At 30.6% G+C, this 19,188-nt stretch overlaps 1 protein-coding gene and 1 long non-coding RNA gene across 3 annotated transcripts in view; both read left to right on the forward strand.

Moving 5' to 3' along the window:
• ArfGAP3 (ADP-ribosylation factor GTPase activating protein 3) overlaps positions 1-2,927 on the forward strand; it is a 54,522-nt gene extending 51,595 nt beyond the window's left edge. For both annotated transcript variants that reach the window (XM_072525905.1, XM_072525904.1), the window contains one exon: positions 1,169-2,927. In XM_072525905.1, coding sequence (XP_072382006.1) covers positions 1,169-1,186 — 18 coding nt within the window. In that variant the 3' untranslated portion in view covers positions 1,187-2,927. The remainder of the gene's footprint in view (positions 1-1,168) is intronic.
• A 2,708-nt stretch (positions 2,928-5,635) lies between these two features.
• Positions 5,636-17,048, forward strand: LOC140436808 (uncharacterized). Its single transcript, XR_011950306.1, has 2 exons — positions 5,636-6,500; positions 14,778-17,048. It is a non-coding gene; the product is annotated as an uncharacterized lncRNA (long non-coding RNA).
• Positions 17,049-19,188: the final 2,140 nt, after the last annotated feature.

The following is a 19,188-nucleotide window of genomic DNA, read 5'->3' on the forward strand; positions in this document are numbered from 1 at the left end:
GAACGTAGTTTTCTCCTTCAATTCTAACTCATGAGCTTACGTTTTGCATTGTTAGTTGGGTCAACTTAACTAACTTAGGTGGGATCCCAAAGTCTATCATTGCATTATATAATGCAGTTCTTTTCACACTGTCATAGCCTGCTTTTAAGTCGACGAAGATATGGTGTGTATCTATGTTATATTCTAGTGACTTTTCTCGAATCTGCTTATGTGCTTGAATTTTATGTGTACTTGACTTTCCAGCAGTAAATACGCATTGATATTGACCAAAAATCAAATGGTCAAAGAAGAAGAGGAAGACCCAGAACAAGATTCCTAGATAACATAGATCAATATATGAGAAATATGGAAATACGTGCTTGGCGGAGGAAGGCGATGGATAGGGACGACTGGAAAAAATTATTGGGGAGGCTAGGACCCACACAGGGTTGTAAAGCCAAAATGATGATTGAAAAAAAATATCCTTTGTAAAATGTTAAGGTTTTTCAAACAGTATATTGCCGAAGATTTTATACGCAGATACTAACAGAGTAATGCCTCTATAGTTCTTACACTCCAGTTCATCACCCTTTTTATGCAACGGACATATTATTCCCTTAAGCCACTCTTCTGGTACCAATTCATTCTGCCATATAAGTACTATTAGTTTATGGATTGCTGCAAAAAGTTGATCACCACCTTTTTTATACATTTCCGAACAGATTCCATCGATTCCTGGAGCTTTATTGTCTTTGAGTTTTACGATGGCATTTAAAAGTTCTTCTCTTGTTGGGTTTTCACTGTGTAGTTGACGTTGTAGATTTTGTTGATTTTCTATGTTGTAATCTCCTTCAATATCGTTTATATAGAAAAAACATATTGATCTTAAAAATATTTTAGGCGCTATCAAAAACTTATTTCTGAATTTCAGGGAACGTCACTGGCGATTCTTTGGAACTTTGCGTATACCTTATAATTATGGTATTTATAAGAACACCGTAGTGATTTTTATTCGTAAAGAATCTAGACTTAAAAAAAGAACTCACTTCATACTAATGTTAATTTCTTTTTAATTTGTCTATACATGATACATTGAGTCGCAGAAAAAATTTAAATGATAATTCACTAGAATATTGTACATTTTTAATGAAAAAGTTTCGGTCGTATAACCACTTTTCTTTTATTTTAGGATCGATATGGTTACTAGCATTCAACCATTGACGACGAGTTGGAGAGGTTGGCACATCAGCACACGTCGTAAATTTGTTAAAAATTTCGGTTTTGGATAAATTCAGCGATATCGGATGTGCCTTGACACTAGGACTTTTTAAAAATAAATATAAATCAATTGAAAAACAGTTTGATACAGTACGACGTCCTGGAGGTCTGTACGTAAATGGTTAAAACTTTTTTCTATTATCACTTTTTAATTGTTCATGATTTATATATCAAAAGTGGGATTTTCGTCTCTTGGATATATTTCATCGAGTCTTTAAAATATACCTCAATAGACATGCCCAATTTATCGAGTCGATTCATATAAGCCAACATTAGAAATATATGTGAGCTTATGACTTCATTTACCTTCTAAAGACCTCTATGATCTTACGACAATAGCCGATGTGATGCACATATGCGAAATTTTAACGGATTACCTAAAACGGCAAATGGTAAGGAATTTGACTCACGGTGTTTCAGCTAAGAAGTTGTAGCTGTCTTATTATTTACTTAATATTTTACGTAAATCGTACAGTTGAAAAATCGATAAAAATTGACATCTTCGAAAATTATAAAAAATTTTTCGTTTTTATAATTATTGTTATAATAGGTATTTGTTTGAAATCGATAGCAGTCCCTTAAATTTTAAGTTTACCTGACTTCATATTCTTATTTTCACGCGTTCTCTTTTAATAATGATTGGCTACCACATTGTTTTTTAAATGTTTACTATATTTGTGCCTATTTATAATCCCTTTAATACAGTTTTAGCTCTACAACGCTTTATTAAACTTTTTAATTTTTCCAATATTTTCATTATGTTTTTCAATAATTTCACGAATTATACAATTTAAATAAAACAAAAGTTTAAGTTGTTAGTTTTCCGAGTTTCATTTAACATAAAAACATAATTATACAAGAAAAAGCCATAATCAAGTTAATATGTTAATATGTATTCAGAGACGGTAGAAATGCCAAACAAACGGCTTTAAGCTACTAGGGCAGATTATAGTACACCAAGACTCTATTTAACAAATTTGCAAATACATGGAAGGAAGCGTTCTTGGATTGCATATTGTTATGAATATTTTTGTTCAGAGGTATTTTAACCATTTACATATAACATTCTTGGGCTCACCGACAATTAAATCTGTTGACAAAAAATATTCGATTTCAAGTATTAGCACCAAATTTTTTTTCAAACTCCAGTTAATAACTCAACTATTTTGTACATACGTAAATGATACGATGACTGAAATATACAGATTTATATACAAATTTAGTAAACTGTTGTGTAAAATATGTTATAACCATTTGTTTAGCTGTAATTTTTTATAGAGAAGAAATATGTAAATATAGTGCATATATTGTTATGTAATCCTGAATGTATTCGATATGTAAACCAATACTTTGAAATCCAAATTTTTTGTTGACAATGCATAATTTGCCAGTAAAGTAAGTGATGTATATATTTCAATTTTATACTTTTATTATTATTTCCATATACTGTACTAACCAATAATCTCTATATATCGGGCTTCTTCTTCTTGTGTAAGAGTTATATTTAATTATAGATCTTTTGTAATTATGAAAATTTTTAAAACAGTTATATATTAGTGGTGATTATTTGTTTTGTATATTGTATAAAATCTTTTGGAAACAAATGTCTTCTTGTTTGTATAGTTGTAAATGAATAAAATGGCTTAAATAGATAATTGTCAGATTTGTAAGCGCATTACATTATTTTTCAACCTTTATCATAGCCTTGAATCATGAAAGTTGAAATAAATATATTTGAAGCACATCTTTCGGTAGATATTTGTGTTAAAACTTGATATTAGTTACAGAAACTTCGGTCAGTTGATTCCACATTTAACTAATGGATCATTAAAAAAAGCGGTATAAGACGGTGGTGTAGACTAGTGTTGTATCAATCGCGATTGATTCGTTCGTTTTGATTCACCTCAAAGTATTGAACGACCGAATCCCGCTAGTTCATAACGATCGAATCGTATCGTGACAAAAATCTATTGACCGACCGCCGACGGCGCCGATCAAGATCGAACCAAAACAAAATCGTACAGCCAATACTCTCATTACTTTCGGTTCTCGGTCCTCGGTCGTTCCTCACTTCGACGAGGACCGATATATGCCATGTGGCTGAATGATTGAAAACTTAAAATAGTATATTACATATTGAATTAAGAATTGCGTGCAAGGCAGCGACTTGGCTACAAACCGGGAGTATTGGAGTTGAAACATTCTATTGGGCCCAAGCGATTGCTTTCGCTCGTGTTGTTAATAGTTTTTAGGTATTTAAAATCATGAAATATCGCAAAATTAAAATTTGCACAATGACAATAAATAAATAAGAATTCTTAGAATGCACAAATTAAAGCATAAATCTGAATTTGGTTTCGAGAAATTAGTTTACGGATTTATTATCAGATGTCGCTATTTGCGTCCATACGAAGCCATGTTGCTTCTCAAGACAGGAAAGATTTATTTTCACGTTCAGAGCGTCTGTGAATAGCCGTCTCTGATGATCCCTTTTATCCCTATGATCCCAGACGCACTATACGTGAAATTAAATCTTAACTGTCTTTTCCTTTTATTCCGTTATACTCTTTATGAGTACTAGAAACCAATTCGCTAACGATTCTTGCCTAGTTGAGGAGATATGTTGTGGAATGCAAATTTAGATTCCTCATGTCTCTAATAACATCTTTATCAACGTCCTTTGCCTTGCATTTCTTAGGAGGCACAGATTAAAGCATAAATCTGAATTTGGTTTCGAAAAATTAGTTTACGAAGTTAAATAAAGTAATTTTATTAGTTATTTATTTTTTAAATTGATTCTGCGACACTTTTAACTGGCATTTGATCTGGCAAAAACCAGATTATATAAAATTCAGTTCTGACAGGTACTCTCAGTTCTTAAAAAAATGTACCGATCCAAATGGGATTCTTACATTTATTGCTCCAAAAACCATGGCTAATTTTATTTACCGATGAAGCCACATTTACTAGAAGGGGTGTATTTAACTGGCGCAATGGCCATACCTACGCGACAGAAAATCCTCATGCATTTCAAGAACATCATTTTCAACACGAGTTTTCCATAAATATCTGGTGTGGCATATTTGGGGATTGTATTGTAGGACCATTCGAATTACCAACTAGGTTTGACGGAGTAACGTATCTAAATTTTTTGAGAAAAGATTTACCAACTCTTTTAGAAGACATACCTCTAAATTTGAGACGGAACTCTTGGTACATGCATGATGGTGCACCACCACATTATAGCCTAGAAGTTAGAAATTATCTAGATGAAATTTATCCTCAAAGGTGGATTGGTAGAGGTAGTGTATACCCATGGCCAGCACGCAGTCCCGAACTAAATCCCCTAGACTTTTACTTGTGGGGCTACCTAAAGTCACTTGTTTATAAAAAAAAAATAAATAACCGTCAAGAGTTATGGCAAAATATTGTAGAGGGAGTTAACGTAATTAGGGCCCAAAGAAACTCATTATTTAAAATAAGACAAAACTTACACAAAAGATTTAGATTATGCAGTTTATCTAATGGTGCACATTTTGAACACTTATTGTAATTTTTTTTCGTTTCGTTTTGAATTATTCACTTTGTTAATTGTTTTATATTCACTTCATTGTTTAATTTAATTTCTGATTTTCTTAAAATTCGTTACTGAGTCAAAGGTTTAATAAAAATAATTGTTTCAATCATATGCGTTTTGTTTGCAAAAATTATCTACTACTAATACGTTTAATATTCACTTTTATTTAAAACCTTTTGAATCATGTTTGAATTCACATAAGTTTTTGTTAATTTTTTTTATTTTATGCACGTCTCTAAAAAATACGTTAATTTCGAAAACGGTGTACTTTTTTTATTTGAAACAAGAATACCTTTTTTGTGTAGAATTGAATGATATTTCATGTTTTTTCCTAGAATGTTTATACAGGGCGGGAAAAAAAATTATGGCCCCATTAATGAACCAATGTTATAGTAGATGGCGCCACCTAGTGTCATCGGTAAAACTAATATCATTTTCATAGTAAGCATACTAAATAATAGCAAGATACCAAATTTTACTTAAATTGGTTGAATAGTTTTCAATATATCCCTAAAAATAATATAAAAAAATATTAATGAATCACCCTGTAGAACGAAAACTAGCAACATTTTGCCTAAGCAATTTGAGCTCAAACGCTTTATTTTGATGTCAGCTATCACCCATTAGCTAATGTCCAATTAATTATGGGACACCCTATATATATATATATATATATATATATATATATATATATATATATATATATATATATATATATATATTATAGTTTTAAGTTTCTTGAACCGTACTATATTTAATATATAGTACGGTTTGATATAAATATCACATAAGTCCTCTCTATATCTAGAACAAAATAATATGCATATGTGTTACTTGCAGCATGTTTGTTGAGTTCAATTGCTAAAGAACACTACCTAAAACGGAAATAGGTTACCGTATCATCATTGTTTAAATAGGACTAGTTAGCCAACGCAATGTATAAATTTGTTTGATTCTAATTGAGACAGTCACTAGATGTCACCACTCTTTCTGTCTCAATAGATTTTAATATACCATTGTTTGTTTGATATACATTATACTAGATGGTGCTATGTGAAAAAGTTAAGGACTAAACTAAACGTCCATTTTTGATCCACTGAATTAAATTCACCAGCGTTGCAATATTTCACTGACATAGTAGCAACAGGTTTACTTGTTAAACTAAAAATGTTACAAAAAACAGACCTTGAATCACTTAAGATATTCATTTAAAATAGAGTTATTACTATCAACTAGTAAATATGGTGTCAACTAAAATTGTACATAAACGTACTGTGGTTTCTAAGTCTTCCTATATCTAAATAAGTTTAAAGAATTTAAATATTTTATTTTATTTGGAAGTGTATTACAAAAATTTGGTCCGAGGTAAGTAAAACATTTTAATTATATGTGTTTAAAACATAAAAAAACATTGTATGAGAAAACAAATTAGGTATTTAGAAATAAATTTTACCGGATATTACATACATTCGATAATATTTGAAAAAAGTGATTTTAAATTAAAATAATGTTACTTCCATAATAAATAAATGGTTTTTTACAGATGGCCGGAAATATTTGTTGTTATTACAAATGTGGTTTATCACCATACAATATTCATGGATTAAGAATGTTCAGATTTCCGACAAAAATCCTTCGGCTTGTCAAAGATGGATATTACACTCTGGTAAGTAAATAGAAACTTTTTTTATATTCTTTTATTTTACACCGTTTCCGTTACGTAATTAACTTGAAAAAATGTTTAATTTTTTTTTTTCATTCATCATTTTTTATTATCGCCAGGGTGCACGCGTCATATTCGAGATGCATTAATTTGAATTTTACGTTTTCGTTGGTATTATAATTATGATATAATAAACTTCGGAAAAACAAATTAGTGAATAAACAAGTTAATAAACATAAACAAAGTATTAGATATTTAAATATGTATTTCTTTAGCTATTTTTAGTTATTGTATTGAAAAGTAGAAATAAGTTCATCTTTATCGGAGAACTAATTTATACAAAGGTCCATCTGGGAAAAAATTATTGGTTTCACGTAAAAATTTTATACAGATATTTGAAGGTTCTAAAAGATATATGAGGGTTAGTTAATAATAAATCTGTGAAGACATACAGGTGATTTTGGCTATAAATGATTTTTATCCAGTTAGAGAAAAATAGTTAAAATAAAAATTGTAGATTCAAAAAGTTCTTCCATTTGTGAGTTTCTAAATTAAAATATATAAAGAATTCATCAAAATAGTTGCAAGAAACCCTTGATTTTGCAGAAATTTATAAATTTTAATAACTTTGTTTTTGCATAATGGTATGTAATGTAACTAATAAAAATAGTGAGGATTTGTTTATCGTAGAAAGCGATTATGTAAACAACTTTTTGTTGACCTATCCCAGTTTAAAAAAAAATTATGTTTTACGTGCCACAGAAGCCAAGATATTGCAAATTTTGCAATCGCGCTTCATTTTGAAAAAGTTCAAATCTAAAAAAAAACCGAGCTCAAATGGTTCTCCATTCTACTTTTCCGAAGCGGTATTTTACGAATACCATCATTTTAACGGGTTATAAATTTTTACTTCTTTACTGCATATGCCATATGTAAGTTGGAACGCACAATTCAGATCTTCATTTAGGGTCCCTTCAATTTTCAGCTCTTACTGTTAATAGACAATGGAAGTATGATTTTAAGAATAAAATGCTTTGGTTTTAAATATAAAATGCTCTCTTGCCTAGTAATGGTCATAAAAGATTCTGTTTTTTTTAGAAAGTGTGTTTTTCACCAGTTTTTCATAAGCCTCTAAATAAGTTTGTGGCATAAACGATATCAACGTTATTATAAATGTTTATAAACAGATTAAATAACCTATAAACTATTTGCTCTGATTGATATTTAGCTCACTTTAATAACTTATTAATTTCCATAATTTCAAGGAGCTATGTTACATGTCCTTGCCCAAAAAAGAGTTATTATAATTTAGAAACAACTGCAAAAATAAGGTTTTTTTTGCAACTATTTCGGTTAATAGTTTCATGTATTTTAATTTGGATACTCTCAAAAATTACATAACTTTTTATGATCTAAAACTCTAAAAAAGCTGAAAAAATCTTAAACAGGTATTTAAAGTCTCTAAAAGGTATATGAGGGGTAGCTGATGACAATTATGTAAAGACTTCAGCTAATTTTGCTTTGCTTTTTTATTAAACAATCGTAAAAAGTGAAAAAAGTTTATGAGCAAAAACGTTTCTTATTCATGTTAGAGATATATGGTTAAAATAAAAGTTATAGATCATAAAATGTTCTCTAATATTGATATTTTTATAATTAAAATACATAAAGAATTGACCGAGATAATTTAAAAACCCTTATTTTTAAAGTAAAATTTATAAATGTTAATATAAATATAAATAATATAAATATAAATAACTTTCTTTTCTGCATAACGATATGTAATAACTATTTAAAATTATGGCAGTTAATGAGTTTTTAAAGTGTGCTAAATATCATACAGAACGACCATTCAGTTTATGAGTTATTCAATTTGTTTATCCAGGAGACCGATTATTTAAACAACTGTACTTGTCCAAACAGTCACTCTAGGGTTATTTTGTAAATAGATATCGATTTATGGCTTCGTTTTAAATTATTAAAAAAAAACATCAAGATTATATTAAATTTGTTTTTAAAAATCAGTTTGAAGAATAACAAATTTTTAGCATATAAAAATTTCTAATAACTTTGACTTTTTTATGTCATACACTTGTATGTAGGCTCAATATAAAGCTAATAAAAAAAAGACATTTAAAAAAAAACCAAAACCTTCTATGGCCCAGAGGAAATCAAATAGCATTTTTTTTCTTATTTAAGAAATTGCCAATATTTTCATTGTTTATTAACATTAAGAGCTGAAAATTGAACACATTGTAAAAGAATATCTAAATTTTATAATTCGATTTATATATGGTATACACAGTGAAGAAGTAAATTAGTTTTGAAACATTAAAATAATGGTACTCGTAAAATATCGCCACAGAAAAATGCAAGGGAGATCTGTCCGCTGCAATTTCTCAGCTTGTTTCTTGTTATTGGTTATGGAAATTTCTGCTTTTTTTTAATTGTGCTTTTACACCAGCTTTTCATTGAGCCTACGTACAGCCGTATGACATGAAAAATATCAAAAGTAGTATAAATGTTTAGAAGCTAAAAAGTACTTTTTCAAACTGTTTTTTTAATAAAATGTTGAAGTTTATAAATAAAGCTTCAAATAATCGATTCAAAAAACGTCAAATAACTGTCAAAGGTTAAGCACCCTTTTTAAAGTTCCTCACGGATTTAAAAAAGATTTAAACAGTGTTAAACAGATAAAGTAATTCATCGACGAGTTAACAATACGAAGCGAAGTTCTTTAATTGCAATGTGATAAGAAAACGAGTATCAAATTTGGTTTTATATTTCAATAGTCGAATTTAATTGCGGCTATATTGGTGTAATTAAAGAAAACCAGTGAAAATCCCAAGAAATAGGTGAGATCCTTTTTTTCTTTCTTTCCAGTTTGGAAGAGGATCCATTAGGTACTCACATTTAGGTATTGTGTTACGGTCTGGGTAACCAGGACTACACATCATGAACAGCAATTTAATATTTACATTTACACAAAACAACTTCAATTCCAACCCAAAATCATATGTCGTTGACGCAGTCTCTAGACCTCCTTCCCGTTCGTTTTCTAAAAGGGAACAAGTTATTGTCATGCACTCCATTTTGAATACTGTTTTATTTAAATATATTAAAGAAATTGGTGAAATAGTTTATCCAAAAAATATTACTTTTACATCTCGCATTTCGAATAATCGAATCTGCATTTTCCTCACTTCTACCGACATCGTTGATCAACTAATACACCGAACGTCATAATTAATTCCACCGTCATCTTTATCTGCAGGCTTCTTTCTGCGACCAAAAGAATCCTTATTTCAAATGTATCTCCTTCCATCCCGCATTCCTAATCGAGCAGTCCCTAAAAAATACGGAACATCAGATGATCAATAGGCATATATCATGAGTTTTCCTAGGGTAACATTTGAAATAGCTGACAAGGTGAACTTCGAAGTGCAATCTTCTCTGTTAATTAACCATGAAAATACATCCTTTAAAATATTTTTATTCTCTGACAGACTATAGTGTTTTCTTTGTAAGCTTACGGGTCGTACCGTGGAGTCTGATTGCAAAGTCTCCAGTTGACCAGATCACACACTCATTGCAGCTAATGCTCCTCCCTCTTCTTCATTTTCAGCTGACTCTAAGTAGTCCTTAATCCTGAATCCTTAACTTCATCAAAAGAATTTCTATCTTCGGAAATTGAGTCCATCTCTGTTAACTGCATATCCATCCTGGCTGCCATTATGGATTTATCCATCTCTCGTCGTACTAATTCAAAGCCCATGTTGGCAGTAGGACAAAAAAGGGGACACTTCAATGACAGTCCTCATGATACTCCTACCATCTATCTTCATCCGGTATTCTTGCGCTATTAAGTTCTTTTCCTCCTTCGACATTTTCAATGCCACTGAAACCAGCCAAAAAATGTCCAAATCTAATCTTTGATTGGATTACTCGATGAAACCTTATTATATTTCCGCTATAGAAATGATTTACAAAGATAATCCGACTAATTTTACACTCAATTCCACGCAACTTATTACATTTCTTGAGAACTCTTTTGTATGTATCACCCCACTACAAGAAGCTTAAAAATCCTCCAACATAGATGGTATTCAAAAGGACTTATTGCAGCTCTACATAGGTACAAGGAAAAGATCACTAAAAAACCGTATCACTAGAATCTTAAAAAAGTTAAAAGAACAGCCTATCTCCGACTTACAAGAGTATATATAAGTGCATCCTCTGATAAATCTTCTGATGTCAAATCTAATCACAGCATACATGATGAATAGAATTTCTCTCTTTCTCTCGCATTTATTCATTTTTTCTGCTCTCTGTATATTTTTACTTCATCTTTTGCCAAATTTAGACACGATATTTAATTAAGTAAGAAACCTTTATGTACATCAAATACTAGTCCAAGTCCAGTTTGGAAAAAAAAATGTTTACAAAAAATAACCTTAAAATATCCAATCTCTTTTTTAATCGAAAGGTTATCCTTGACAATTAAGAGACAGCCAAGATTCTGGCAGAAAATTTAAAATAAAAGTTTTGCAACAAATCTGGACCTAACCATATATACTCTTTTCTTCCTTCGCCCTTTCATTATTCATCCTCAGTTTCACAACAAGATACCAATCATCCGAACTCTCTTATAAACTATTTCGAACTAAAAGCTGCACTCAAATCCTATAAAAACACAAAAATTAGGGTTTTCTAGAATTATCTTGAAAAATTTCTCGAAAATTCCTTAGGCACCAACGAACCTCTAAATGAAGCCAGTAAATTTACCACTGACATACCGCTGACAATCGTTAATGAAAGGTCTTGCCCTAATCTATACTAAGATAAAAGAAAGATCATTACAAAAAAAAATTTGTTAAAATTCTTTATAAAAGGTACATAAATTAAAAAACCCAAACGGGCTATGTCATGAAGACAAATTGTTTTCGGAATCCATATTCCATCATCAGTGTCTAGGTGTACATTTTTTGAGCCACTAAATATCTGGGTAAAAACCCGATAAAAGTTATATGTTACAATTTAGTTTACATTATTTAGTCTTATATATTAGGATGTTAAAGTTACCAGTGGATATGATAACTCCACTCTCATTTATAAAAAAAACTGTTTCACAAATCCAAGGCAATAAAACTAACCTTCATCCTATGAATTTAGTCATCCTTCATTCCTATATCCTAACTATTTCTCCTATCATCTTCTTCAGCAACACAGTTATCTCTGACAGTCAATTCATTTCTGACACACTCGCTAATGGGGTTGAAGACAGATTCAATAAAAGTAATATGGCTTTTACTCCCAGTTCTTTACGCGCTCAATCTTTCTCCACCATCTCGTCAACTCCACACGATGTCAAGTTTATGAACGGCTTGTTTGCCCTAAATAAACTAAAATTTACCTTGTTTTCATGTACAAAATCTGCTGATGATCCCGATGATATTCCTTATATATTTTAAAAAAATCTCTCTAATACATCTCTCTCCAAACTTCTCGAAATTTATAACCTTATCTAGAACACATCTGTCGATCGGATAGCCAAGCGGGCTGGGCGGCTGGCTTCTCCTTCGCTTCAATGCGAGAGATGTCAGTTCAAATCCCCGGCTCGGTGAATAGCAAACAAAAAGGCTAACGCAGTAGTTTAAAATTCTAAAATGAATCTGCGGCTTAGTCTAGAATATGCTGGTATCTGATCGGCCTATGGTGGAGCAGTACGGCAAGAGATAAGGGCTTGCGGCTAGGTGTTACTCCTCCATAGATCCCTACCGGAAGGGCGTGGAACGCCTAAATACCGGGTATATATATATCTAGAACACACAAAAATTCCCAGATGTTTGGCGCAATTCTATAATCATTCCAATTAAAAAACCTGACCAGCCCTCTATAACTCCAATATCTTTCGTCTGATTTCTCTTACTTGTATTACCTGCAAACTTCTTGAAACAATGATCAATGAAATACTCACGTGGTTCGTTAAACAGTATAATATTATTCCCGACGCTCAATCCGGCTTCCGACGTAATCGGTCTACTATTGATAACTTTTTTATTTTTCAAACACACATTTCTTAAGCAATCTATAATCAACAAGATGTCGTAGCAACTATATTTAACGTTGAAGGGGCATTTTATTCAATCTCCAGAAAAGCAATCATTGACAAAAACTCCCACTATAATTTAAATGGTAATATTTTCTCATTTGTAAAAAAATATCTAATTGAAAGAATCTTTAAAGTCCTTGCCAAGGGTAAACTTTTTCGATCTCTTCCTCAAAATTAAGGTGTCCCTTTAGAATCTGCATTAAGTTTAACTTTATTCATTCTTGCCATCAACGAAATTTGCCTCCCATCAAATATGTTCAATACGCTGATGACCTAATCATTTACTGCCATCTTAAATCTGTCCCATCCTCATATAAACTTATACAAAGTGTAGTAAATCTACTTCAAGATAGATTTAACGAACTAGGATTATTACTCTCTGAGAGCAAAACCAAATAAATAAAATTTTCCATAGGGATTTCCACTCCCTTACCCCAAATTTTATTTAACAATTCTCTACTTTCTGGTGTTAATTATTGTAAAATTCTCGGTTTTATGTTTGACTCCAGATTAAATTGAAAAAATCAAATCTCTGAACTTAAAATCAATTGTTTTAAAAGGTTGAACATTGTTAAAACCCTCAGTCATCTTCAATGGGTTGCCAATAAAACTACTTCTAGGTCTGAGCGCTTTTCGCTTTAGTCTAATGAACTTTCTCCTACCCTAAGACGATAATCACTTCTACTTTCGTATGCTGCATCAACATCTGCAAATCCATTTAATCTTGTTCATTCCCTAATTGCCACAATGCCGTCTTCTTCCACTAACAATAACCAACACCTTATCATAAAACCTATACCTCAATTAATTTGTCCACTACTTAAAAATATTGACCTTTTTCTGACTAGTTTATTTCCTCTACCTTTACTTCCCCTCTGGGCTAAAGATATCCCTTCAATATATACTTCACTCACTATTTTTAACAAACTTGAATTTTCTAACCTTCTTATAAAGAAAGCATTTTTAGAATTTAATTCTCTATACAGATGCTTTTAAAACTACCACTGGTATTGGTTGTGCAGTAACCACTAAACATGAACTTGTAAGATCATCTCGGTTACCCTTAATATGCAACGTTTGCACAGGTGAACTATATAGTATTGTGTTGGCTTTTAAATGTATCTCACATCAAAACAGACATATTGCCATTTGTTCAGATTTTCTTTCATATATCCATTTAGTCAATACAATTTTCACTGAGCACCTATTAGTTCAAAACATTCATGACATATACCAAAATCTCTCTGCTTACGATGTAACAGTCTCTCTCATATGGCTGCCTTCTCACACCGGAATTACTGGTAATAAAACAGCAGATCATTTTGCCAAAGAAGCTACCAACCATGGGGTGACTGAAGTCACTCCAATTCAACTAGCTAACGAATCTCGAAATTCGTTTTCAAAAAGTCGGTAGAGGATACTTGACAAAACTTAGAGCAAAAGAGCAAAACGACTTTTCATAAACTTCAATCTTTTATTGGTCATCTCTCCCTAGACTTCATAACTAGAAGAGAAGCATCGACTATTACAACTATGAATCAACCATACCAAACTTACCAACTGCAAACAATTCACCAACCTGTATAAAGCACTGGATTTGAAACCTACTCTAAGGAACTAGAGAATTGTCTACCTCTTCCTCAACTGTAAATTGTATATGTTGATTATAATACTTAAAAATGTTGACTATTTCAATAATTTTGTGTTTAGGAAGTGCCAAAACTAAATCATCTACATATCTTTAAAAAAAGGAATGAAAAAAGTACAATTGTTGATACAATCACTGATAACATCATCCTTGATATAGCTACTTAGAATGGGTGAAAGACTAGATCCCATACCCATACTACCAAAAAAAATTTGTTTTTGGTAGTCTATGGAATCTTTTTTTTCCTATCTAAAAAATTTCTTTTTTCTTACTCTTATATATATATATATATATATATATATATATATATATATATATATATATATATATATATATATATTCTTATATATATATATATATATATATATATATATATATATATATATATATATATATAAAAATATGTTGGCATAACTGCCAAGTTATTTATATTTTGAATACAGAACTTAAATTGTTTTTTTACTTTATTGTGCAGAAAATTGCTTTTTTTTCAGTTGTGTTAATAATAATATTGTTGTAGGTAATGCTGCATTGGAAAGTCTGGAGCTACCCGATTTAAAAAAAAAATTTCTATGCAGTAAGCATTTTGACCAAAACTATCTAAATGCAAACCAAAAAAATATAGTGAGGTAGAAGAGGAAGGTTTGTTAACAACACCACGCGTTTTTCATACGTATTCGATAGCAAAACAACCATCCACGGTGCCAATAGTGTTTCGCACTACATACATTGCTTATTTTAGTTCATGAAAACAATGTTACAATCAATTTTTATCACTAATTGTATCTTTATCACTTTGTAATTTAAAATTATTTCATTAATGAACAGCTCATTCATTTAAACTTCTCATTTATGTAAACAGAAATACAAAACTGGTGTTTATATTATAAAATACATAAATAAATAAAATAAAGGATACTATTTATTAAAGTGTTGTTAATTATTATTCCTTTTATCCCAACACATAGATTAATTTGTCCCTAAATATGTGTTGCCTCTTGTTGTGGCATATCGATGTGTTTATTTGTTTCAAAACCATTATCAAAAAACCATACCCATAAATTTACTATATTTTCAAACGTCATTTTAAAGATTAAAAGATTGAAAATTTAATTTTCTCAAAACATACATAAAACCATTGTTTAAAAAGATTTTCTTTTTTAAACAATGATAAAACTTAAGTCTTGACTAAAAAATAAACCTCCGCATGAGTGTTCTAAGACGATAGCAATCGAGTGTATTTCAATTAAATATTTAATCCTTTTCTAGCAAATCATATAACCAAAATAAATATCTGATAAACTAATAAAAATTAAAAAAAAGTCAGCATTTACCTACTTTATTTAAATAGATTACTAACCGATTTAGATTTAGCAAGTCTCAAAGTATAAAAACAATTTGAAATATTCGCTCGAAATAGTCAAGTTATCTTTCACTAGACGCATACAACGATAATAACAATAAGCATTTTATTAAAGTCTTATATTTTCTTCACAATCTGGCATCCGTGTACAGGTTTGCCTTAGTCATGAGACAGGTAAAAATATACTCGAATAGAATCCTGCCGAGAATTAAGTTTCTGTTAATAGTTTTTTAAATTTATGACTAGAGGCCGCTACATGACGGCAGAGTAAAAGTCAAACGTTTGTTCCATAAGAATTGTCTAACTAGTCCTATTTAAACAATGGTATCATACTTTTCATAGTGCCGGCCATGTTCTTTTTCATTTTTATTTTTATCTACTGAAAAATACTACCATTTAAATAAAACAAGTTATTTAACACATATATACATATATTTTATTTTTAACAAAACATTTTTACTTATCTAATATTTAAATATTTTTGACATTTATTAAAGTATTTATTATGCACTGGTATTAAATATTTTCATTTTTACTATTGTTATACACACAGTAAACCTGCCACTGGTCGGGTTGTTATTATTGACATAAAGTAGAATAAAAACACAAATAAAATTGGACAAGTGCTTAGGTGTGCAAGTGTTTGCGCAAAAACTTTGTTAAGGAATATTGTATTGACTTAATAAAGTATTCAAAAACGATGTAATAATAATTGTAGAATTCGTGCTTTCTTTTTTTTTCCTCTTGTACACTTGATTGCCAGTCTATGTTATCTATGCACAAACCCGATTTGGAATAGTAATTTATCCATTCGAACATGGTACTAGTAATTGTCAGCTAGGTAAAACCAACACCGTATACACTTGATATTTCCGTATGTGGCCGAGAAATGGTTATTGGTTGATATTCTTAACAAAGTGTTGTGTCGCGATCTGTGTTAACAGCGTTTATATTGGATCGGTAAAACAATGAAAATTAATAGACGTCATTGTCTTAATGAGCTGTTTTACCCCACTAAGCTATTTATTTTTTTATCTCTATATCAATTTTATTTTCTTTGTTAAATTTGGTTGGAATCATCTGGAAACTCACAACCATAGTAATCTTTGCGCTCTCATGTTTAAAACATATAAAAATTTGTTCCAGTTTCAGTTGTTCAATTCACTTGCAAATTATTACAATTCGAAGCTGTGGAGCCAATTTGGGTTTTAGTTTGCGACATTTGAAACATTTCTCTCTGGTATCGAATCAGGCAACCACTCTATCACTCATAATAAAAAGAGCCTGCAAGCCCATTAAACCATCGAGCCAACGATGTACTTCTTTGGGGGTTCTATAATTTAAAAAATTATATTTCTAAATAAACTCATTTGATTAAGTGTAATAGAGAAATTCATAATTATCATTGGTATATTGTACAACATGTTCGGGTTGCTTTGAATAAATTTTACAGTTTCTTTTGTATCATAGATGAAGATCTCGAAGTGGGTCAGAAACATGGACCATCTTCAAAATAGACGCAAATAGTATGCTCCTCTTCGAAAGGAAGATACTACGCAGAATAATGGGCGCAATCTGTTAGAATTGTATTTGGAGAAGGCGATATAATTTCGAATTGTATGAGAAGTATAAAGAAATAGTTAATGGTAGAGATGGAATATCTTTCATAAAAATAGATAGGCTTAGATGGGCTGGACACGTGTCAAGATCAAATGAAAATTACCCACCCAGACGAAGCCTATTACCGGCACCAGTAGTAAATAGAAGTAAAGGTAGACCGATGTGGAGGGACGAGAACGAGAGGAAGATCGACACAGCGAACTGGCAACAGTTGGCGATGAACAGAAACAACTGACGAAAAATAGATAGAACTGAGGCTGTAGCCCCACTGATGAAGATCTCGAAGTCGATTATTTAATTTACCTACTTTCTTTATTTTTTTCATTCGAATTTGCAATTTTATCGGTTTTATACAAAAACATAAAGAGGGCATTTGTATCCGTTCTCCTTTATTGTATTTCTTAAATTTTTATCCACTTCACGTGAGAAAACGTGAGTTTTAGGAGTTAGTCATGGGAGTTGTAATGATTATTTTTAAAAACCTTATGACTTTATAAAAGATTTGATACCAATTTAATACCCATTAAGTACAGTGTAAATTACCATATAGTTTTATTTCTGAGGCAGTAATATGAGATACTTCAATTGTTGTGCTTATTATTTTGGGGACAACTGCTACTGGTTTGGTCGATGAGTATGCACTAAGGCGCTAACTTTTTGTTACAAAAATTGGTTTGGTTGCTTTTAATTTTTTTCCGCTGGTTTCTAAAAACTGGCATAAACTACTTCATTTGTATTCCGACTATAAAATGATCTGTGTTTGCATGTGGTCCTCTGTATATTCTTATGTTCTTTATACATTTTTCCATGTCTTTTTTGACGAGCACATGATATATTTGGTTTACAGTTTTCCCGTCTGGCGATTTCCACCTTCCTTGGTGTATTCTTTAGTGTTGGAAGTACGTGCTCATAACGATCATATTTCTTACTTTTGCAAAATCTATTATGAAGTCACCATTTTCGTTCGTTACTTCATTCAAACTGTAGTTTCATAGTGGGTACGTATATTTCTTCTTTTCCTGTTTCTCATTAACATCACTGAGTACTATATTTACATCGTATTTGGGAATATTTTCAAATACTGTGTCTATTTCATTATATAAGTCTTCCTTTATTTCTTTGTTTTTTTTCTTCAGTCGGTGCGTGTATGTTTATAAATGTTATTTTTGTTATTTTCTCCTTATTCTTAGTACGCGTATTCTCTCAGAAATTGGTTTGAAGTCAACGATTAGATCCTTCAGCTTTTTATTTACTACAAAGTCTGTGCCTAACAGTCTCCTCTGCTGTTGAAAAATAAATAGTCATTTATTTTGAGTTACTAGAGTACACTAGAGTTTTGTCCTAGTTGTTTTGTTTCTTTTTCCCTTTCTCTTTTTGTTTTTCTCTCTTATTATTTGTTTTTGGCTGTTATTCTATGCCCATATTTCGCCGTCTATGACTAGTTTCTGGTATCTTATTTTGATATTTTTTCCATGAAATCTCTCTTCCAGTCATACTTCTAGTTTTTTTTTTAGATAATTCTTTCTTCTTTTGACATATCATTATATATATATATATATATATATATTATATATATATATATATATATATATATATATATATATATATATATATATATATATATATTCGTTCGTCCTTTTAGTTTTACTCATACAAATTTTTCAGGATATACATGTTAATCATAATTGACCAGAGTAATTGTCGTTGTACATGATTCAATGCTTTTTCATAATTTATGAAACATATAGACGTGGTTGTGTTGTACTGTTTTGTCTTTGCTCTCTATATGTAGGTACATAACAATCTACAAAATTAGTATTTAGCTTTTGGTTTTTGACTTAACTATGCCTGCTTACGCAGTAAATATTTTTTTCGGATTTTAGTGATGCTACATATTCAAGAATTAGAAATACATTCACTTGGTAGAACATATTATTCTAAAAATTTC

This window comes from Diabrotica undecimpunctata, chromosome 3 (assembly GCF_040954645.1).
Source record: "Diabrotica undecimpunctata isolate CICGRU chromosome 3, icDiaUnde3, whole genome shotgun sequence".
NCBI lineage: Eukaryota > Metazoa > Arthropoda > Insecta > Coleoptera > Chrysomelidae > Diabrotica > Diabrotica undecimpunctata.